Source organism: Talpa occidentalis, unplaced genomic scaffold (assembly GCF_014898055.3).
Source record: "Talpa occidentalis isolate TD23 unplaced genomic scaffold, MPIMG_talOcc4v2.1 talOcc4.17, whole genome shotgun sequence".
Taxonomy (NCBI): Eukaryota; Metazoa; Chordata; class Mammalia; order Eulipotyphla; family Talpidae; genus Talpa; species Talpa occidentalis.
In genome coordinates, this window is record NW_023601754.1 from 27,980,662 (window position 1) to 28,003,833 (window position 23,172).

Below are 23,172 nucleotides of genomic sequence, written 5' to 3' on the forward strand. Positions count from 1 at the left end.
CCAGTGAGTCTTGTCCCAATCTAGAAGGTATGTGCTTACCGCAGCCAAGCAGTAGGGATCCAGACAGTGGACTTGAACTGGGGAGTTGCCTCTCAAGGTGAACCCCAATTCCCCTTCTTCTGCAGTGAACTGAATGCTTCGGGGAGGTGTCCATCTCTTGTTTGCCGAAAACATAGATAAGGGACCCTTCGGGACAGAGCATCATTAGGTGAGGACCTGAAGGCTGAGTGAGCTCTGTGAAAGCTAAAGAAAATGTTGCCTTGCTCCTGAAGATTTCACAGGCCTGCTCAGAGATGGAATAATGGCAGCATGTGGGATAATACACACTACAGACTTGTTCCAGAATGTTTATTGTGATTGTCCCTAGAATATCCAATATACTTGGTTGTTAGAAAAGTCATGATGCATTTTGCTTGAAAAACATAGAAAAAATACAACATAACTTTTCTGACAACACAATATTTTAAGTAAGATTATTTTTTTAAATTATCTTAGGTGAGATAGCTAATGAAAGTCTAAAGTATCTAAGATAAGTCTTTTACATACTGGCAATAAGTAAAAGCTGCTGCCTTGGGTCACAAATCAATGAGAGTTCGACTTACCAGCTTCTGGAAGAAGTCTGTTACTGTCACCTTGGAGAGCTGTGGCAGGATAATTTCAACCTCTTGCTCAGTTTTAGCTAGAAAAGAAGATTAAAAGGGGAACATAGATGTTTCTGTAATTGGAAATTATTTGCAATAAACTCAGGTCTAAATTTTCTCTCTGAAGGGAAGAGAAAGCAAACCTTTCCCCAGTCTCTTGATTTAGATGATAGCACAGAAGACAGGCTACAGGCCAGCCCCAAGCCCCTTGAGATCGGTACCTTCCACTTGGGAACCTACGGCGAGGCACGCCCTGCTCTGGGCCTGGACAGAGAAGTGACAACAGGACACATCCTGTGCCCTCAAGGAGCTTATTGATAGTCCGGTGGATTTCCTCTGGCACCTGTAAGACCTGCCTGAGACGTGATCTATGCTTCAGATGTGGCTGTTACAGAAGGGCTGGAAGGACCGTCTCTCTCAGCACAAAGTCCCAGGAAAGATGCACAGCCCATTGCCATTATTACGTGAGAAGGGTGTTTGCCAAACCGCATCCATCATAGCTCAAATCTCCAGCAGCACATCCATAGCAGGCACGCCCATACTTCCCATGAGGTTCTCACAAAGGACCCCAAGCAGGCTAAGAATACACGAACAGTATACAAAGGAAATCCGGGGAAGAAGACTGGCACCACCAAGGTACAGCAGACCCCTCTGTTTGCAGGGTGACCTTGTGGCTTCCTATAAACCACCCCACAGCATTAGGTCTGGACAGGCTGCTCACTACCTAGTAGCAGGCCAGCATGGGGATCATTGCCAGGAGCTGTGTGTCTTTCATGCTGTGGGGCTATTAGGTTTCTATCTGCTGGACACACACCGCAACACAAGAAAGAGGGCCAAGGAGGTGGCCACAGTTCATAAAGAAACTCCCTGAGGCCATTTCATGTCCATCTACCGCTCTGGTCACCTGGTGCAAGGGCTGTGACGTCCCTAAAACTTCACAGCCTCTTCTTTAAGATGGGGCCTCCCTGGTGGCACAAGGGATAAGTCGCAGCACTGTGAAGCTATCTGCAGCCACTGCAGCACCACAGGAGTTTGATCCTCGGCCATCCAGGGAGCTGACCCCCAGGGCGCAGCAGACCTCTCCCGTCTCCCTGCTGCTCCCCTAGCAGTGTATTTCATTTAATCTGCCTGTTCCGCTCTCAACTCTCTGGTGAATCCTCTCACCCCCCCCCCCCGCATCTCTGGCCTGTACCCCAGTTTTTGTATGCATAAAGAAACAAATCTTAAAAGGCTGCAGGATTTTAAGGAGTCTAGAGGCAGCGCACCGGGGCGAGCAGACCTCAAGAAGGTTGGGGGCATAGGTGAGATCAGCAAGGTGGAGGAGGGAGGCAGGAACAGAGGCAGGGTGCCAGAGCCTGAGAAAGGAACATCGGGGGCTGTATGGGGGTCAAAAGGCACAAATGGGGCCTCCCCCGTGGCGGAGCGGTTGAGCGCTGGCTTGCGAAGCTGCCCGCGGTCTCTGCGGCGCTGGTTCGATCCCCGGCTGCTCCCCGGCCACCGGAGGAGGGTCCCACATGGCGCGCAGACCTCTCCTGCCGCCCGCTGCTCCCCTCAGCAGTGTACTTCGGTCCTTCTGCCTGTTCTGCTCCCCACTCTGGCTCTGCTGCTCCCTACTCTGGCTCTGGTGAATTCTCTCACCCTCCCGCGCTTCTGACTGTACCCAGTGCATGTATAAATAAATAAATTAATTAATTAATTAATTAATTAATTAATTAATAAATAAATAAATAAATAAATAGATCTTTAAAAAAAAAAAAAGGCACAAATGGGTTGACAATGATGAAGGCCATAAAGAAGCTCCTGGGTTGGGGATGAGGAGATGAGAACACCAGGGAAAGACCAACATGTGGTCCCCCCCAGAGCCCAGCAAGGGCATGTTTAACCCCTGCAGGTTAAGTAAGGACGGGCTGAGCACCCGAGGACTCCTGCCTCTCACCCTGGGCGCACCCTGCTCCTGGCAACCTCACACGGGTCACTCACAGCTCCTGGCAACCTCACACGGGTCACTCACAGATGACGTCGGGAGCCTGGAACAGGTTGAGCAGGTCGTCGTCTTCCTGGTGCTGGGCATACTTGCGGCGGGAGCGCTGGTGAGCCGCGGACAGCACCTGCTGCAGCACCTCGATGTTGCGGAGCTTCCTGCACAGGCTGGCCTCCCTCACGGACTCCTCGTGGAGGGCGATGGCTCTGCGCAGGTGGGACTTGCCTGTCAATGGAAGACCACCAGTGACAAGAGCCCTCACTGCAGTGGGTACTCCAGGGGAGCCAACATGTCCCAGGAGCAACCCAGAAAGGCGGACATTCTCTTTTCTGAAGGTGCTGCCTGGAACACTCAAGCCCGTCTAATGCAGGTGTCATTTGCTCGCTGGAGCCACACAACATACACTGGGCCAATGCTTTCCAAAGCAATGAACAAATGCTAGCCTCTGCTTTCATGTTTATATGCTACTGGGGAAGATAGTTAACAAGCAAAGAAATATGTAATAGATCATGTGGCAATGGGTTATGGAGAAAAGTAAAGCTGGATAGGTAGATATGGCCTGAAAAGCCTGAAATGGGGACAGATGACAGGTGATCAGGGATGGCCTTTTTGAAGGAAACTTTAGAGTAGAGCCCTAAAAGAAGTGAGGGAAGAATCATGACATTACCTGACAGAAGAACACTCCTAGAAGAGGAAATAGCAGGTGCAGAGGCCCTGGGGCATGCCTGTGCGTTTATGGACAACAAAGAGCTTGAAGCGTGGCTGGAGGAAGGAAGGACTGGGGAAAAGGGTAGGAAATGAGGCCAGAGAAGGGAAGGGGCCAGACCATATTCACCCTATGAGCACAGGGCGAGGGCTTCTGTTCCCAGTCTGGATGAGAAGGATGTAGCCCATCAGAGGACTTATGTGATTTGATCCAATTGAACAGACCATGAAGAAGCAAAGAGGCAAGCAGAGAGACCAGCTATGAGGCCACTGCAAAGAGTCAGGCAAGCTGTGTGACTTCTCTGGGCCTGTGTCTTCAATTGAAAAGTGGGGTTCATAGTTGTGTGAGGTTTAAGGGTCGTGTGAGGTTTAAGAGAGTCAACATTTAAGTGAGCACTATACATAGGAATGGCTTGGACCAGTGTGGTAGGTAAGAAGCAGTTAGATTTGGGGTGTGTTTTACAGGTAGAGTTCATGGGATTCATTGATCAAATATGTGCTGAGAAAGACAGACAAAAACAAAAGGTAAGTAGGGTTTCTGGCCTGCACACCTAAATGATGAAGTTGCCATCCCTGAGAAAGGGTAAGAGTATGGGGGTATAGAGGGCAGGGCTGGGGAGTGGAGGAATTCAGCTTTGTAGATGGAAAGATAGTCACTCTGAGACTCAGCCGAGACCAAAGCAGGACAATGCATCACCAGCTGTTATGTGTGGCACAACAAAATTAACAAATGTGTCCTTTTACATTAGGAGGGCCAAGGGTGATTCCCTGGACCACTAGGTGCTGGAAGATGCTCAAAGGCTCCACCGTGGGAGGCTTGGGCCCTCACAGAACTGGTAATGACACAGCTCTGGAAACCAACTGAGGTTCAAGGGCAATGCCTCAGGGTTTCTGAATCTGGAATGGCCATGGTGACTCAGAATTCCCTGTTCTTCCAAGCCCTGCCCTGAGGACCTGTCTGGGTTGCTCTTGAGCAGGACCAGCTGGGCACCAAATAGGGCACAGGGAGGGAAGGAGCAAGGACGCAGACACGCACCCAGCTGCTGGCGCTGGTGACTGTTTTTCAGCGTGGCCAAGGGCATGAGTCCCTCCGGCATGTGGTCGTACAGCTGGGACAGGCACTTCTCCTGGTGGTCCTCATCTGCGCCAGGCTTCACTGCAATAAGAACCACGAATAACGCCCTTCCCATGGCTGTGAGCCTTGGGGTTGGCGTCGCAGACCCACTTAGGGGTAGCTCTAAAAACCCATCTCCAGGGGCCTCTCTGGTGGTGCAAGGGGTTAAGTCTCAGCCCTATAAAGCTATCCGCAGCCACTGCAGCACGAGTTCAATCCCCAGCCAGGAGGTGACCCACATGGCGCAGCTGACCTCTCCTGTCTCACCCGCTGCTCACCTCAGCAGTATATTTCAATGGATCCGCCTGTTCTGCTTCCCACTCTGTCTTTGGTGAATCTTCTCACCCGCCCCTTCACATCTCTGGCCTGCACCCCAGCTCTTATATACATAAATAAATAAATCTTAAAAATAAATAAATAAAACCCCATCTCCAGGTTCCTCTCTTCCTCAATTTTACAAGACCCTGGGGTAATGACCCTCTACCCCTGGACGCCCCAGGCCATCCAGCCCACAAGTCTTGGCAAACAGGCCCAGCCACTCCGATGGGCTCATGATGTGGCTCTGAGCCTTCTCGCTCCAACTCCTTCAAGTCACTCACTTCACAGACCCTCCCAGCAAAGCCCTGCCTCAAAGCTCTGGTGGCCTCCAATCTTGCAGTGAAGACCCTCTCCAGCTTTGACATCACCCACCCAGGCACATGTCCTCTCTCTGACCTCACCACTACCTCAACACTTCCGGCTTCGTCCCTGAGCTCAGTGTTCTGCTCTTCACGGTCCTTCCCTCCACGTTCACCTGGAGAGTCCTCCACAGAGTTCAGAGTCAAGGTCAAATGCTTCAGCCTCTGAGAAACCACCCATGCCCACAGGCTCCAGCCCTGCATCATCTGTGTCTCTGCTGCGATGGCTGAACCACTGTATTCCTTTATGTCCCTATGGCCTCACATACCTAGTCCCGCCTGACAGACTACATAACAACAAACCAGCAGTAGCTAACACTTTCAGAAAGTCCACTCTATACAAGGCACCAATAAGCTTTGCACATAAGTACTTGGTTCTCACAACAACCCCATGAAATAGATTCCCTACATATCTCCATTTTACACGTGAGAAAACTAAGGCACAGAGCAACAAAGGAACTTGCCCAAGATGACCCAGGTAATAAAGGCAGAGCTGAGAAACAAACCAGGCAGTCTGGCTCCAGTCCTGCCTGTCCTTTTTATTACTCTGGGGGCTGCCTAGAGTAGTGCTAATTACAGCAGAGGTCCTACCTACCCAACCTTCAATCAATCAGAGGCAAGATGAGAGAGGGAAGCATGAGACACTCACCCCAGGGCTGAGAATTTAAGGGATTGCCAAAATCTCAGCAAGAGCTTTTCAATCAAGAAAAATAATCTTAATGTCATTTTCTAAATATGCAAAAATATCCACAATGAACAAACAAAACATCAAAGTTTCCTTCTGAGGGGGGCGGAGCAACATGGCGGCGAGGAGACGCTGCGAGTAAGATCTCCCATTAAAAAAAGTTAATAGGGAGGAAAAGCGGCAGGTCCCAGTGAGAACTGGGACACGGAAGATAAACGGGTGACGCCAGCGAACTACCCGAAGAAGAAAGTGGCCATAAAAGAGGAACAGAAGGGAGGGAAGCGCAGAACCCTGCTCCCCTCCCCCGCCCACAGAGGCGGCACTCTCCGACCCGCAGAGAGGAGGGAAACAACAAACTAAAACGACCCACAAGAACAAAGGACGCAGCAAGCAGGACTGGGAGTGGAAAGGAACTATTGCAGCCACCACACCCCGTGAACGGGAGCTGAGGCGAACCCTGCAGGATCCGCCGCAGCGGTGAGGGAACGGCTCCGGGCGCCATTAGAGAAGAACAAAGACCCCGGGAGACGCGCACACAGCCCGGGCTGCCGCACACAGCCCGGGCTGCCGGTAAGCTGGCGCGGGAAAGCGGCGAGCTCGGGGAGCTTGAAAAGCAAGTGCAGACCGGAATCGCGGCTGCCCAGGTCCCCGCGCCTGCGACCTAGGCTTGCGGGGAGACGACCTAGGCTTGCGGGGAGACGCGCAGAGGTCCTCACTGAGGTGAAGGTCCCTCCCTGAGTGAGCAGGAATCAGGCGCCCAGGCACGGGAGCGGTGCAAAAGGCGCCATTCCCGCGCCACTGAACTGGGCTACAGCCCGCGTCCTGGAACTGAGGGCTTTGAACTGAGACCCGGGGCACGAAAATTCGGGGCGTGGGTTCTCCACGACGGTGGGGCACAAGGCAGACACAGCACCCCAAAGCTGTTGAGGTGTACCCTACCATTCCTGCTCTGTTCCCTGTCCCACGGGGTGGGGGGAGGCAAAAAACAGCCCCCCAAGGACAATAGGAGAGATCTCTGGCGCCACCTAGCGACCAGGAAAAAAAAGTCACTAACACCCCATAGAGCAGGAAATTTCTTAAGACTGCTTGAAAAGGGCAGAAGGCTTCTGCAGTGGCCAGCCGGGAAGTTATTCCACGCCAGGCCCCTTCCGACCAGCAGTCTGAGCCCACAGAGGGAGCAGGCACCCACGTCCGGGGCAGACCGGGGGCGCAAGAGTGTGCCTGAAACCGGAGGCGCAGGGACTGCATCCCGCTTCGCCATTTGAGAACAGGGACATTTCTTCAGTAAAAACTGCCTAAAACCAGCAGAAAGCTCCCCCAGAAGGCAGAGATGGCTCCTGGAAGAGCCAGAGGGGAGCGGAGAAGTTCACCCAAGATGCCAGTCAGTCCTAGCAACACAGTGTCCCAACGCATACGACAAATTAGAAAACAGACAGTAGGGAGTAGAAGAACCACACGCAACCTAACAACTCCTCAGGAAAGAAGCACACCACAAAAAGAAAACCACTCCCCAGATTGCAACGACAGCAACTTGGAAGAACTTCTGAGCCTTCCAGAAAGAGAATTTAAAATTGCCATGATTAAAAAAGTGATAGATCAGAAGAAGGAAATTGAGTCCCTAAAGAAGGAAAACAATGGTCAGAAGAATGAAATTGAGTCCCTAAAGAGGGAAGTAAAAGAAATGCAGGAGATCAAAGAATTAATGGAGGAACTAAAGAACTCCGGGAAAAGCAAGGAAAGCAGAATAGATGAAATGGAAGAACGAATAAGTTCTCTTGAAGACACAGAAATAAAAAGAACCAAAACAGAAAAGGAAAGAGAAGTACGAAGGAAAAAGAATGAAGAAAGACTTCGGGAACTATCTGACTCCATGAGGAAAGGAAATATAAGAGTTATAGGAATTCCAGAAGGAGAGGAGAGAGATGTAGGAACAGAGAAAATATTCCAGGAGATAATTGAAGAGAACTTCCCAAATGCGAAGAAGGAGCTGAAAATTGATATACAAGAAGCAAGAAGAACACCAAACTTCCATGACGAAAGGAAAAACACAGCAAGACACATAATAGTAAAGCTCCCAAGAATCCAGGACAAGGAAAAAATAATGAAGCTGACAAGAGGGAAGAAACAGATAACATTCAAAGGAAAACCAATCAGGCTGACATCAGACTTCTCTGAAGAAACACTACGGGCAAGGAGAGAGTGGAGGGACATAGTCAACAGACTCCAAGAAAACAGATGCCAACCAAGAATACTCTATCCCGCAAAGCTCTCTTTCCTCCATGAAGAAAGAATATGGACCTTCCCAGACAAAGAGAAACTCCGGAATTTCATTACGAATAAACCCCCACTCCAAAAACTACTACAAGGAATCCTAAAGCCAGAACCTCAGAGGGACGAATAACAACGAAAGAAGACCAAAAAAAAAAAAAAAAAAATTTATTAAAAGAATAAATAAATAAAATCAAAGGAAAGACAAACATAATGGCAAATACAGATGCTAACATATCAATATTAACTCTAAATGTAAATGGACTAAACTCTTCAATAAAAAGACACAGAGTTGCAGCCTGGATTAAGAAACAAAACCCAACCTTTTGCTGTCTCCAGGAAACACATTTAGCTACAAAAGATAAAAATAGGCTCAAAGTCAAAGGATGGAAAACAATCCTACAAGCAAATGGGCCAAAAAAGAAAGCAGGAACAGCTATACTTATATCAGATAAAACAGACTTCAAACTCAAAAAAATAAAAAGAGACCCCAATGATCACTACATTATGATTAAGGGGACAATACTTCAAGAAGAAATAACACTCATTAACATATACTCACCAAACGAAAGAGCACCAAAATATATCAGACAACTGTTGTCCTCTCTGAAAACAGACATCAGAGAAAACACATACGTAGTGGGAGACTTCAACACACCACTATCAACAATGGATAGATCAACAAGACAAAAAATAAGTAAAGAAACTAAAGCTCTAAATAAGGACCTAGAGCAATTGGGCTTAACAGACATCTATAGAACACTAAACCCAAAAAAAACGGAGTACACATTTTTCTCAAGCGCACACGGATCATTCTCCAGGATTGATCACATACTGGGGCACAAGACAAACATCAACAGATACACCAAGATTGAAATCATACCAACCATCTTTTCTGACCACGAAGGCATCAAACTAGAAATAAATCATAAAAAGAAGGCAAGGAACTTTCCTACCTCATGGAGATTAAAAACCACACTACTGGAAGACCACTGGACTAACGAGGAGATCAAAGAAGAAATTAAAAAATTCTTTGAATTGAATGACAAGGAGGACACCAATATCCTAAATGTATGGGATGCAGCAAAAGCAGTAATAAGAGGAAAATATATAGCAATAGAAGCTCACATCAAAAAACAAGAAAGAACTCAAAGAAACAACCTAATCTCGAAGCTCAAAGATCTAGAAAAAGAACAACAAAAAAAACCCAAATCCAGTAGAAGAAAAGAAATAATAAAAACCAAAGCAGAAATAAATGAAATTGAAACTAAAAAAACAATCCAAAAGATCCATGAAACCAAGAGCTGGTTCTTTGAAAAAATAAATAAAATAGACAAACCCCTAGCCAGGCTCACAAAGGAAAAAAGGGAGAAAGCACAAATACACAGGATCATAAATGAAAGAGGAGAAATCACAACGGACACAGCAGAAATCAAAAGAATAATCAGTAACTACTATGAACAGTTATATGGAAACAAGTTCAACAATCTAGAGGAGATGGACAAATTCCTACAACTCTACAATCACCCAAAGCTAGATAAAGAAGAAATAGAACACCTAAACAGACCAATTACAAGCAGCGAAATTGAAATGGTAATCAAAAACCTCCCCAAAAACAAAAGCCCAGGACCTGATGGATTTACAAATGAATTCTACCAAACATTCAGAGACGAATTAGTGCCTATCCTTCACAAACTCTTCCAAAAAACTGAGAAGGAAGGGACAATACCAAACACGTTCTATGAAGCCAATATTACACTAATACCAAAACCGAATAAGGACAACACAAAAAAGGAAAACTATAGGCCAATCTCCCTAATGAACACTGATGCAAAAATCCTCAATAAAATTTTAGCTATCAGAACCCAACAATGTATCCATAAGATAATTCACCACGACCAAGTTGGATTCATTCCAGGAGCACAAGGATGGTTTAACATCCGAAAATCAATCAACGTTATCCAACACATCAACAAAAAGAAATATAAAAACCATATGATAATATCAATAGATGCTGAGAAAGCTTTCGACAAAGTGCAACACCCATTCATGATAAAAGCCCTTGAAATTCTTGGGATACAAGGAACATACCTCAACATCATAAAGGCCATCTATGACAAGCCAACAGCCAGTATAATTCTCAATGGTGAAAAGCTGAAAGCAATTCCATTAAGATCTGGAACAAGACAAGGATGTCCACTCTCACCACTGCTTTTCAATATAATACTGGAAGTCCTAGCCAGAGCAATAAGACAAGAGAAAGACATCCAAGGAATCCAAATAGGAAAAGAAGAAGTCAAACTATCACTATTTGCAGATGATATGATAATATACATAGAGAACCCCAAAATCTCCACAGAAAAACTAATTCAACTCATCAGTCAGTTCAGTAAAGTGGCAGGATACAAAATCAACACGCAAAAGTCAGTAGCCTTCCTATACACAAACAATAAATCTGAAGAAGAAGAAATAAAAAAAAACCACCCCTTTTATTATTGAAACAAAAAAAATCAAATATTTGGGAATAAATCTAACAAAAGAGGTAAAGGACCTATACAAAGAAAACTATAAAACACTGTTAAAAGAAATAGAAGAAGACACAAAGAAATGGAAAGACATCCCCTGCTCATGGATTGGAAGAATAAACATTATTAAAATGGCCATCCTACCAAAAGCAATATACAGATTCAATGCTATTCCAATCAAAATCTCAATGGCATTCTTCAAAGAAATAGAACAATTATTGATGAAATTCATATGGAATCACCAAAAACCCCGAATAGCCAAAGCTCTACTGAAAAAAAAAGAAGGAAATGGAGGCATCAAACTCCCAGACTTCAAACTATACTACAAAGCCATAATCATCAAAACTGCATGGTATTGGAACAAGAACAGACATACAGACCAATGGAATCAAATAGAAAATCCAGAAATAAACCCACAGATTTATGGTCAACTAATCTTTGACAAAGGAGCAAAGACTATGCATTGGAGCAAAGAAAGTTTGTTCAATAAATGGTGCTGGGAAAACTGGGTCGCTACATGCAAAAGAATGAAGCTTGACCACTACCTCACACCATACACAAAAATCAACTCAAAATGGATTAAAGAACTAGACATAAGACCTGAAACCATAAAATACATAGAAGGAAATATAGGCGAAACACTACGGGATTTGCACATCAAAGACATCTTTACAGACACATCACCCAAAGCAGTGATAGTGAAGACAAAGATAAACAGCTGGGACTACATCAAATTAAAGAGCTTCTGCACAGCAAAAGAGACAATAACAAAAACAAAGAGAAACCCCACCAACTGGGAGAACATTTTTGCACCCAACACTAATGATAAAGGACTGATCACAAAAATCTGCAAAGAGCTGATGAGACTCAGCAACAACAAAGAAAATAATCCAGTCAAAAAATGGGCAGAAGAGCTAAAAAGAAACTTCTCTGAAGAGGAAATGCAAATGGCCAACAGGCATATGAAAAAATGTTCAACATCACTTGTAATCAGGGAAATGCAAATCAAAACTACCATGAGATACCATCTCACACCAGTGAGAATGGCACATATTAAAAAAACTAGCAACAACAAATGTTGGCGAGGGTGTGGAGAAAAAGGAACTCTTCTGCACTGTTGGTGGGAGTGCAAACTGGTCCAACCACTATGGAGAGCTGTGTGGAGATTTCTGGACCTACTAAACATAGAGCTTCCATAGGATCCAGCAATTCCACTCCTAGGTATTTACCCAAAGGACACAGAAACATCAATTCCAAAGAGCACCTGCACCCCTATGTTTATAGCAGCACTGTTTACAATAGCTAAGCTTTGGAAACAACCCAAATGCCCAAAAGTAGATGACTGGATCAAGAAGATGTGGTACATATATACCATGGAATATTACTCAGCATTCAAAAAAGATAAACACATGCAATTTGCAGCAACATGGATGGAGCTGGAAGGGATCATGCTCAGCGAAATAAGCCAAAAAGAAAAAGAAAAATACCGGATGGTCTCACTCATAGCAGGAATCTAGAAAACTTAAATAAGGGACCAGGAAAATGAATATAAGAAAGTGAAAATCAAAATCAACAAAAAACTATGAACCAGAGACACTTTTGGGGGGGTGGGGGGCGGGAGGGGAAGGATTGGGGTCAGAATGGGGCGTTTGCAATTGTATGGGGGAATATAAAAATAAAATTTAAGATTAAAAAAAAAAAAAAAAAAGTTTCCTTCTGCCCCAGGCTCCTTGCAGGTCAGTGCTGCAATGCATTGAGCTGCACTTACATTTAAAATCTTGATCAGGGGTCTCCCTGATGGCACAGGGGTTAGAGACACAGCACAGCACTATCCAGCTGTCAGCAACCACTGCAACATGAGTTTGATCCCCAGCCAGGGAGCTATCTACATGGCACAGCAGACCTCTCCTGCCTCTCCCAGTGCTCCCCTCAGCAATGGATTTCAGTAGATCCTCCTGTTCTGCTCCCCACTCTGTCTCTGGTGAATCCTCTTACCCCCACACCTCTGACCTACACCCCAGTTCTTGTATGCATAAATAAATAAATCTTAAAAAATAAAATAAAATCTTGATCACCATGCACTTTCTGCATTAATTTTGATTCATTTACACGACATTAGAATGTGTTCTTGATTAGTGAGCAGTGAGGCATCCCCAAGTTTTAGCGTTCTAGCCCTCTCATAGATTCCAGATGAAAAGTCCTCTCCATGAAGCTCTCTGCTCCATGCCAGGCTGAATTAACATGACCCCTCTTCCTCCTTCCTCCCACAGTGTGAGTAGATCACCCTTAATCCCACCCTGGCTTGTGCATTCCCCCATAAGCCTCTCTAGGGCAGGCGGGCAGCTCTTTCTCTCTCCCAGGAGCAGAAAACCACAATCCTGACCAAAGCCTGAGTCCCCTGAACCTTACATTGGTGGTCGATGAGCAGGGTGGCCGAGAAGTAGTGCGCCAGGGCACCGTAGTGGTGGGCCTTCACACAGGCCAGCCTGGCCCAGGAGTAAGGGATGTTCTCCTTCACAGGGGCCTGGCTCATGGCCGCATGCAGCTGCTGGTAGACCTCTCCCACCTGAAACAGAGGGGATATGGCAAGGGGAGCTCAGCACAGAGGCCCTCATGAGCTAGAGCTGCAGGAGAAAGAGCCCTTTCTTCTATGCAGCTCTGCCAGAGGCTACTCCAGAATCTGGGAGCAACTCCCAGGGAGCCTGTGCTGTCAGCATCTGAGTTAACAGGAGAAGGGGCAACTGTCACCGTGCTGGTTTCTAGCTAAGCTGCAGATGGAATCTGTGATCTATATCTGAATCCCCAGTACTTGCCAAGAAAATGCCAGCATGAGCCGGGGCAGGCTTGTTGCCCAGGTCACGGGCCGGCTGCCATAGGGAGCCCTGCTGCCCCTGTGCATTGGTGCTCACGTGCCCACCCACCCCGAAAGCCACAAGAACCAGGGGTCTTACCTTGGCAGCCTCCTGAGCCACCTTCACCAGCATGAAAAATTCGTTCTGGATCCCAGGAAGGCAGACCTTCTCAAAGATGCTTTCCTGGGCCTGTGCAAGCATCATTTTGACCAGCACGCCCAGCATGGCGGGGCTCATGTCGTAACTCGGGGTGTGAGTAAACGTCTCCTTCAAGTGGTTTAAAACCCCTATGATTGGAAATTTTTTGCATGTTACTTTGGGATCACACTTATTTCACCACGCTGCTCAGAAGTATAGAGAATTCCAGAAGCAGAAATTCCAGAAATACAAAACGGGTGTCAGGAGCATCTAAAAAAATCTGATTCTTATTTTTTGTAACTGAGGAGCAATTCCACCCCTAGGTATGCACCCCACATAACAAAGTGGGAATTTAAAAGGACCTTTGCACCCCAGTGCTCACAGCACTATCATTCATAATAACCAAAAGGCAGAAAAAACTCAACTGTCTGCTGACAAACAGGTAAAAAAAATGTGGTAAATCCATACAATGGAATATTTTCAAGCTTCACACAGGAAGGAAATTCTGACACATGCTACAGCCTGGATGGAGACATGGTGCAAAGTGGAACAGGCCAGTCACAAAGACAAATGCTGCATCCAGAGCGTGAAATTCACGGAGACAAAAATAGGATGGCGGCTGCCAGGGGCCTGGGGGCAGGAATGGGAGCGATTGTGTAATGAGGACTTTTGGTTCAACATGATGAATACATGGGCACAGTTGTGTGGACACATTTAATGTCAATGAACTTAAAAAATGGTTAAAATGACAATTTTACTAGGTATGTTTTAGCATGATTTTAAAAAGTTGTACTTTCTTCCAAACACCAATGTCTAGGGGGCCTTCCTGGCTATTGGCTTCACTAATACAGCCTGAGTTCGATCTCTGACCAGGGAGCAGACCTCCCCTCTCTTACCTCTGCTCCCCTCAGCAGGGTATTTCAGTTGATCCGCCCGTTCTGTTCCCCACTCTGTCTCTGATGAGTCCTCTCACTCCCCACCCCCCTGCACTTCTGGCCTACATCCCCGTTCTTCTACACACACAACAAAAATAAAACATCTACGTCTATAACAAGCAGGAAACCAGCCTGCTCCCCGGGCATTCCTGTCTTACCTGAGACAACTGCAAGAAATCCCAAATATAACAGGCATGTATTTGACAGAGGTGAAAGCAAATGGGATGACTGAGGGTTGGTCAGGGGGACAGGCTCCCACCTAACCTGGGGCATTCAGAAGTGGGGGGCTGTCCTCCAGAACCTCAGGAAAGACTGACTCAGCCCATACCAGTGGAAATTTTCACACTGTAGCCTTAGCTGACTTTTATATGTTAGAAAATGAACTGTCACAGCATTAACTAGCAACCTGGGGCTGAAATGAAACCTCTGACATGAACCCCATCTGACTGGTTTCTCTGGTTTTGCTGCAAAGCTCGAATGGCCCCACAGAAGGATGTTTGCTCCCCTCTGGGATTCGCTGCACTCTGTCCTCAAGCTTCCCTGTGCACAGATCTCTATAATCTCAGACAGGTCACAAAGCATACCTGCCTGAGATTCCTCAGAAAGATAGGCCCAAAAAAGGATTGATGGTGAAATAAATAGACTCCCACATGGAATCTTAAGCTTGTTGTTTCATCCTGTGGGTACATCACTTTAACATCAGTACTTCTGTGATTCACCAAAATGGCCAGGCTGTGGTTCCACGCTGCCTCTGGAAGTGGAGTGGCCAGGACTGGCCCAGAAGGGAACAGACTGGTCAGCCTTGGGGGGGGGCGGTCACAACGTGGCCTTGCTGTCACTGCTTTTGCCCACTATCCCTGGAGGTGCTGGACACAGGTGCTGCTCTAGGGGACCAATGCAGGACCCTTGGATGCCCATGAGTGGCACGGGGTCTGCCCAATGCACCAGGGCCAGTGACCATGGCCCCCTAGAGTCACTTGGCAGAGGGTAGAGAAGAGTAACCTTGGGGTTGTGTTCATGTCTAAGCCAAGAATAATGACATGACCTCTGCTGCAGAAGCCAATGGACTACATTCCTCAGGCCATGCAGGCAGGACACCTGATGCCTAACTTTTCCTTCCGAGGATGCTGACAATGTAAGTTCCCAACCAGCACCTGCAGGTGGTTTTAATTGGTAACAGAGAAAAGGGCAGTTATTCTAGAAATGCACCATCAAATGTGATCAAATACCCAGGATTGTTTGGAAGCACTCAGACCAGAGAGTGAAGAGACTCTCCCCACTGCACATTTCTACTTTCCTTCTTTCCTATATCATCTTCCTCCACTCGCCACTCTAGCTGGCAGCCTCCAGGCCTGCTCTGCCATCCCCGACATGGCACCACTCACTTCTTTTGTAGAAACCATCTCGTACTTCAGAGTCTGGCTTTCCAAGCACAAGAGAATCGACCCGGTTAAGCTAGAAACAAGGTGGGTGAAGAAGTGACAGAACTAGGGCCTCCCTGGTGGCACAAGGGGTTAAGACACAGCACTATGAAGCTATCTGCAGCCACTGCAGCATGAGTTCAATCCCTGGCCAGGGAGCAACCCGCATGGTGCAGCTGACCTATCCTGACTTGCCTGATGCTCCCCTCAGGAGTGTATTTCAGTCGGTCTGCCTGTTCTGTTCCCCACTCTGTCTCTGGTGAATCCTCCCACCACCACCCCCACACCTCTGGCCTGTACCCCAGTTCTTGTATGCATAATAAAATAAATCTTTAAAAAAAACAAGTGACCGAACTAAATAAAAAGGAAGGATAGTAATATGCACCAATGAGGCACCTCCAAAAAAGAAAGAAGAGCCACATTTTCACTGTTCTGATAAATCTTCTCTTCTTCAATATAGTGTTCCAAGGAACAGTTCATTCACCTGCATCCTTGGGGCCACTCATTTGGAAAAGATTAAAGGTTAACCACAGGATTCCCTATGCACACAAGCCTACTGCAACTCAAATGTTGGGAATGAGCCAATAAGCAGGGGGAAGTTACACCAGCACTGGAAACTGACTGGGCCCTATCAGGCCCATGAGGCCAAGGGTGGGTCTGGGGCACCCACAGAGCCTCTTCCTGAGAGCTGGGGTGTCCGGTGCCAAGGCTTTCTCCCCCAGTGCTCCCGAGACACACCTGCGGCCTTCTGGAAGGCGTCCACGGCGCTCTCCAGCCCAGCCTGCGCCTGCCGATTGCACCGGGTCCCGATCTGGGTGTAGAGGGCGCCGATGTTAAACAGAATGCTGGCTTTCTCCAGCAGCAGGTTCTGTTGGCTGACAGGAACCCCTGTCAGGGAGTCATACCTATTTAAAATAAACGTGCTGTCAGAATCAGGGTAACCTGGCTAGTTACTGCCACTTTTAAGGGGGCAGGAATAGGACAAAATTTATTGCTTGAATAAAATTCAAAGATGCGCATGCAATGAAGCTTTCATTTCTAAACAAGACGATGAACTTGATCATACTAGATAAAGACACCCACATCACACGCAAAAATCAGGCTTCTCAACCAAGATGTCCGTCAGTAGGTGAGTGGATAAACTGTACAATATCACTCAGCACTAAAAACACATGAGTCATCAAGCCGTGAAAAGACATGCAGGGACTTTAAACGCATATTACTAGGTGAAAGAAGTCAATCGGAAAAGGCTACATACTGTATGATTCCAACTATATGACATTCTGGAAAAGGCAAAACAATGGAGACAGAAAAAGAATCAGAGATTGCCAGGGTTTGTTTTTTGGGGTTTTTTGGTGGGGGGCAGGGATGAGGGTGGAGCAGGGAGAGTTTCCAATGCAGTGAAACTACCCTGCATGATACTTAATGCTGGATACATATCATTACACATTTGTCCAAACCCACAGAATGTAAACCACCAAGAGCGAACTGGAATGTACACTATGGATTTGGGTAATAATGTGTCATTGTAGGTTCTGAAGGGGGTGTTCATTTTGGGGGAGGATGTATGTGAGGGCAGGGGTATGTGAAAAATATTTACACCGTCCCCCCAATCTTGCTGTGAATCTAAAACTGCTCTAAAAAATAAAAGGTGTTATAATGGTATAAGATGGTATAAAAATAAACTAAATAAATAAAAAAAACCCACTATTAGACTATAAAACTAAATCAGTGGTTACCAGAAAAGGCGGCAGGGAGTGAGTGCAGTGAAGAGGTCATTTGAATGATGAAGGATAGAATTGACTTTTAATGGTGAACAGAATGTAATACATGCAAATGTTGCTTTATAATGATGCACATCTGAAATCTGTTATAATATTAATTCAATAAAAATTATTTCAAAAACAACCCAAAAATGGATGACTTCTCTTAAATGAAATAAAGCAGTTACTCATCCCTCATAATTCTTCCTGAAGTCTAAAAGATTCGGGATTTATTTTAAAGTTCACATGTCAACCAGGAGGTGGACTGAGAGATCTTCCTAATTCAACACTTGCCCTGTCAGCCATGCATGTGTCTTCAGGGAAGGTCTTCTCCTTTCCTTTCCAAAGGAAGGCATCCCAAGCCACCTCCCGTGCTGAAATTTAACTCTGCATATGCAAGTCAGCTGCTGGGATTTCCTCTCCTTTCACCCAAATTCAGAGAAGAGGGAAAACAATTCCAGGGTATTTACATAGTGAGAACTCTGACCATTCCACCTCAGGAGAAGAATCCAATGTGCTGCTTCAGCTTTCATCTTCTGATCTATTTCTTTTTGCTGCCCTTGACACCCGACAAAACCTGATGGCTAGTTCTAAGCTCCCCCTACTTACCCTGCCCATAAACCCACACCCAAGTGTTTGGCTTCTAGTTAGTTCCACCTCAGAGACGCCAGTTTCCCCAGTGATAAAACGAGCACCAAAAAAATGCCACTTTTCCTGGGCTCACTAGATCTGAGAAGCAAGAAGCCGCGGTCTGTTGGAGCTTTCCGTCGTTAGGTCCCTTCATAAATAAACACACCCCCCCACGCCAGCCGCCCCCCCCCCCGCCCCCCCATCTACACCATAGTTAGAAACAGGAGCCTCTGTGCTGGCAGGCTCTGAAACGGTGGCTGCAGGGGAAGCTGCTGGGGCTCAGACTCAGCACCCACCAGGTAAACAAGATCCCCATCTGTCGGGTTGGGGGAAAGAAGCGGCTCTCCACGAAACCCAGCTGGGTGAAGTAAGTCATCAGCAGCTCCACACCGGCCTCGTCGCGGCTGGGTGTCCGACAAGCCTGAGGAAAGGAACAGAGAGGGCATGAGCAGGGACAACACCCCCCAAGATGCTCCACATCAATTTCTGTGCAGCTTGGGCCCCCTCTGTGGTATCATCTACTCTGGAAGGAGTGGAAAGGGCTGAAGTGAACTCAGGAGTCCAGGATCCAGGCCAGATGTGCCAGTGGGTAGGACTATGGTATTTTGGGTTCCCACAGTCCCTATAAGTTCTTTAAGACCCCAAGTGCGCAATTATGGGACAGTCTGAAGACCCAACAAGCTAGAGCAGTCACGCCCCTCCCGCTGCACACAAAAACGCACTTGTCTCAGGTCCATCAGATCTGCTATTTCATCTTCATACAAGCAACCATCTTCGCTATAATGGTCCAGGATGAAGTCCTGTAAGAAAAGTGAGATAAGACAGTCTTAAGACTCAAAACCACATGGTAACACGACATTCCCCTTTTAAAACACATGTAAAGTGGGGGTCCCTGATGATGCAAGGGGTTAAGTGTCAGCACTATGAAACAATATGCAGCCACTGCAGCTCGAGTTAAACCCCCACCCCCCCACCCCGTCAGGGAGCTGACCCACATGGCACAGCAGACCTCTCCTGTCTCACCCACTGCTCCCCTCAGCAGTGTATTTCAGCAGAGCCCCCTGTTCTGCTCCCCACTCTTCATATGGTTAATTCTCTCACCCCCCCCCCGCACACCTCTGGCCTGTACCCCAGTTCTTGCATGCATAAATAAATAAATCTTTAAAAAATAAATAGATAAAACACACGTAAAGTACAGAAAGACTTAGCTGAGGACATGCACTGCAGTGATTTTCTGAATGATGGGCTTTTCATTTTGCTTATGTTTTTGTTGATACAGTAAAAAGGAAAGTTTTTAATTTAAAAAATTGCCTTTGCAACTCCGTAAACAATTCTGGCAAACATTACAGAAACTTAGAGGCTCAGCCCTTTACCCTTTAAAATGTCCTCAATTTGAGGATACAGGCTCTCCTTGGTGAAGGAAACTGGTGTGTGGTGACTATGATGGTGGCCCCTCAGGGTGTGCATGGAAACTCTGGTGAGACCAACTCAGCACTCTGTAAATGGAGCACCGTGGAGAGACCTCCAACTGGACTGCAGTCCAGAGCATGACAAGCACTCTGAGTTGGTTCAGTCACGTGATACCTACTGATGAGCACCTACTATGTGCCAGGCCTGGGTTACATCAGTGATCATAGCAAAGATCATTCCCCCACGGAGCTCATATTCTTGCAGGGGGCACAGACCACACACAGCAGACAGTTAAATATGTAAATTACATCAGGTTAGAAGAAAACAAGGAGTATAGGGGAAAAATTAGTGTCAGATAACAGGTACACAGGATCAGTTCTAGCACAGATGCAAGAAGGTCGAGACAGTTCAATTCTGTAAACTTGCCTTCTCCATAAACACCCCACTTGCTTTCTGTATGTTCAGTGTGTGTGTGCACAAACACATACACAAACACACTCGTCTTACAAGAATGACACTGGACACAATGAATGTACAACTTTGCTTTGCTTTTTTTTTTTTTTTTGAGTTGGCATGTGTCTCATGTTTTCATATGCCAAATATTCCATAACACAGCATTGAATTATAAAACCTTCTGGGGCCTTCCTGGTGGCCTAGGGGTTAAATCTCAGCGCTATCACCACTGCAGCCTGAATTCAATCCCCAGTCAGGGAGCTGACCCACATGGTGCAGCAGACCTCTCCTGTCTTGCCCGCTGCTGCCCTCAGCAGTGGATTTCAGTAGATTCGCCTGTTCTGCTCCCCACTCTGTCACTGGAGAATCTTCTCACACCCCACACCAGTTCTTTTACACAAAAATAATAAATATTTTTTTTAATAAAATAAAATAGAAGGAAGTCACATGTGAGACTTACTGGCCACCACACAAATACCTCAGGTCTGAAAGACAACTTGAACTGCCCTGATTAAGTTGGCTGGGCTACTTCTGTGGTGCCCATGTTACTCTTAAAAACAAACATGGAAGGAGAAAATAGAATGTCCACAAACATTCTCATTTCTGTGACTGACATTTGTGGAGTTGCTTTTAGGCTAAAATAATATGGTTAGAAGCCTCAGCTGAATAGCAGTTGGCCATGCCCACAACATGTGATTTTTTTATACTTGCTTTAATGTGGAATTCATGTGACATGTTTGGGTCCTTACAGATGTCCGTGAAGCTTCTCCAAGACAGTCGCTTCATATGCTTGCATTCTTGCAGCTCTGGCACAGAGCAACCTACTAAGAAACTATCTACAAAAACAACTCATGACATTTCCACACACATAAGTGTTCTCAAGTCTCACAGGCTAGCATCAAATCGAAAAGTTCAGAAGGTTGGTGCAAAGTTGGCATAAAGTTGTATCTTCTCAGGGCCTCCCTGGTGGCGCAAGGGATTAAATCTCAGCACTATGAAGCTATTGGCAGCCACTGCAGCACGAGTTCAATCCCCGGCCAGGTAGCTGAACCACATGGTGCAGCAGACCTCTCCCAGCTCACCCACTGCTCCCCTCAGCAGTATATTTCAGTCATTCTGCCTGTTTTGCTCCCCACTCTGTCTCTGGTGAATCTTCTCACTTTCCCACACCTCTGATATATATCCCAGCTCTTGTATGCATAATAAAATAAATATTAAAAAAAAAAAAACAACAACTATCTTCTCAATCATTTTCTACCCGGAAAATCAAATGTCTACTGTAGTATCCAGGGTCCTCTAACACTACCAACATCCCTTCTCCAACCCCAAATAAACTCCAACTGACAGGGACCGGGACCTGGATTTAAACAAGGCAGCAGTGAAAAAGGTCCTTGGGGAAAGCAACTCAGAGTCTCAGCTCCAGGATGGAGGTCAAGTGTAGAAGCATTTGGGGTGCTAATTGCTTTGAAAACGACACATTTTGTAGTATAGCCAAAATATCATATAATTTTTTCTTTTCTAAACTAAAAGTAGTCCAGATAAGTCAACTAACAGATTACTGTGGGAAGAAACATTCTTTAAAGCACTGTTCATGATCCTGGGGTTAATCCTCTACAGCACATGTGTTCGGGAAAAGCCCAGATACAAAACCTTCCCACCTCATTTCCCCTTTCTCCTCCTCAAAGGAAGCTTGAGGTGCTTGATTAAAACTCAGATTGAGGAGGCAGCAAAAGGTACTCCATGAGGCCTCTCGAGTTCCCAGCCACAGGCAAGGAAGGGAGGTCCGAGACATCGCCCGTACCCAGAGCAGTGACAGGCTGGTGGGGTGGGGGGCAGGGGGCCTCCAGATACCTGCTGGCTGCCAGAGACACATACCAGTAAGGAGAGTCCCGATATTGTTCGCATTAAAGAGGTGACTTGCATGGCATGCCAATTACATCTCAATAAAAATGTCATTTATCAAGGAAGGAATAAAAAGAGAGAGGAGGCCAGATACCCATGAAACAAACAACTCTAGCTATTCAAATATTTAACAGTAGTGAACCAACATCTTTGATTTACTTTGAAATACACGAAGAAAAAGATCCATTAATGTACAGATACTGGGATGTATCCATGAACAAAAAGGTGATAAAGTGAGAACAGCAAGATATTTATGGCCGAATCTAGGTAGAAAGTATGGAAGATTCCATTTTTCTGTTTGGAATTTTTCACAATAAAATGTTTCACAATAAAAAGGTGGCTATTCTCCCAAATTACCTAATTGGTTACAAAATTTAAGAAAAAGATACTAAAATAGGATACAATTTTTAAATTCCAAGACAATTATTAAATTCCCTAGTGGCGCACAGCGCTATCAAACTACCACCAGCCACTGCAGCACAAGTTCGAACCCTGGCCCTGGCCAGCCCAGGGAGCTGACCCACATGGCGCAGCAGACCTCTCCTGTCTCACCCGCTGCTCTCCTCAGCAGTGTATTTCAGTAGATCTGCCTGTTCTGCTTCCCACTCTCTCTGGTGAATCCTCTTACCACGCCCCACCCCCGCACCTCTATCCTACACCCCAATTCTTGTATGCATAAATAAATAAATCTTTAAAAAAAAAATTCCAAGGCACATACAGCAGGCCCTTTTGGATTTGGTGCCTTGGGGATGGCTGGGCTGAGCCAACACTCACCTTCAAGGCACCTGAGGAACCTCAAAAGTGAGAATGTGAGGGTCACAAAAGGTCTCTGCCAGGATTACCCTGCAGAAATCACTGAACTTGGCCCACTGAGCCTAAGCCACTAGCCAGAGAGATGCAATTTCTTTTTCCATTTAGCTGCAGTGAATCGAAAGCCCGCTGCCGTGAGACTTACCTTGAGTACAACTGAAAAATCAACATCCTTGGTTTCCTTCAAGCCAAGTGGAATCAAGGGAATCGTAAATGCCTCCCTACAAGGAACAGAGCAAAGCAGATGAGCACCCATGACTTG

At 46.2% G+C, this 23,172-nt stretch overlaps 1 protein-coding gene across 1 annotated transcript in view; it reads right to left on the minus strand.

Annotated features, from left to right (window-relative positions):
* The window catches only part of RHPN2 (rhophilin Rho GTPase binding protein 2), a 61,057-nt gene that overhangs the window by 8,211 nt on the left and 29,674 nt on the right, over positions 1–23,172 (minus strand). Inside the window, exons 4-13 of the mRNA XM_037516375.2 lie at positions 23,056–23,131; positions 19,058–19,135; positions 18,632–18,756; positions 16,681–16,847; positions 13,548–13,735; positions 13,006–13,162; positions 4,364–4,483; positions 2,653–2,847; positions 603–679; positions 40–186 (exon numbers count right to left, since the gene is read on the minus strand). Coding sequence (XP_037372272.1) covers positions 40–186; positions 603–679; positions 2,653–2,847; positions 4,364–4,483; positions 13,006–13,162; positions 13,548–13,735; positions 16,681–16,847; positions 18,632–18,756; positions 19,058–19,135; positions 23,056–23,131 — 1,330 coding nt within the window. The remainder of the gene's footprint in view (positions 1–39; positions 187–602; positions 680–2,652; positions 2,848–4,363; positions 4,484–13,005; positions 13,163–13,547; positions 13,736–16,680; positions 16,848–18,631; positions 18,757–19,057; positions 19,136–23,055; positions 23,132–23,172) is intronic.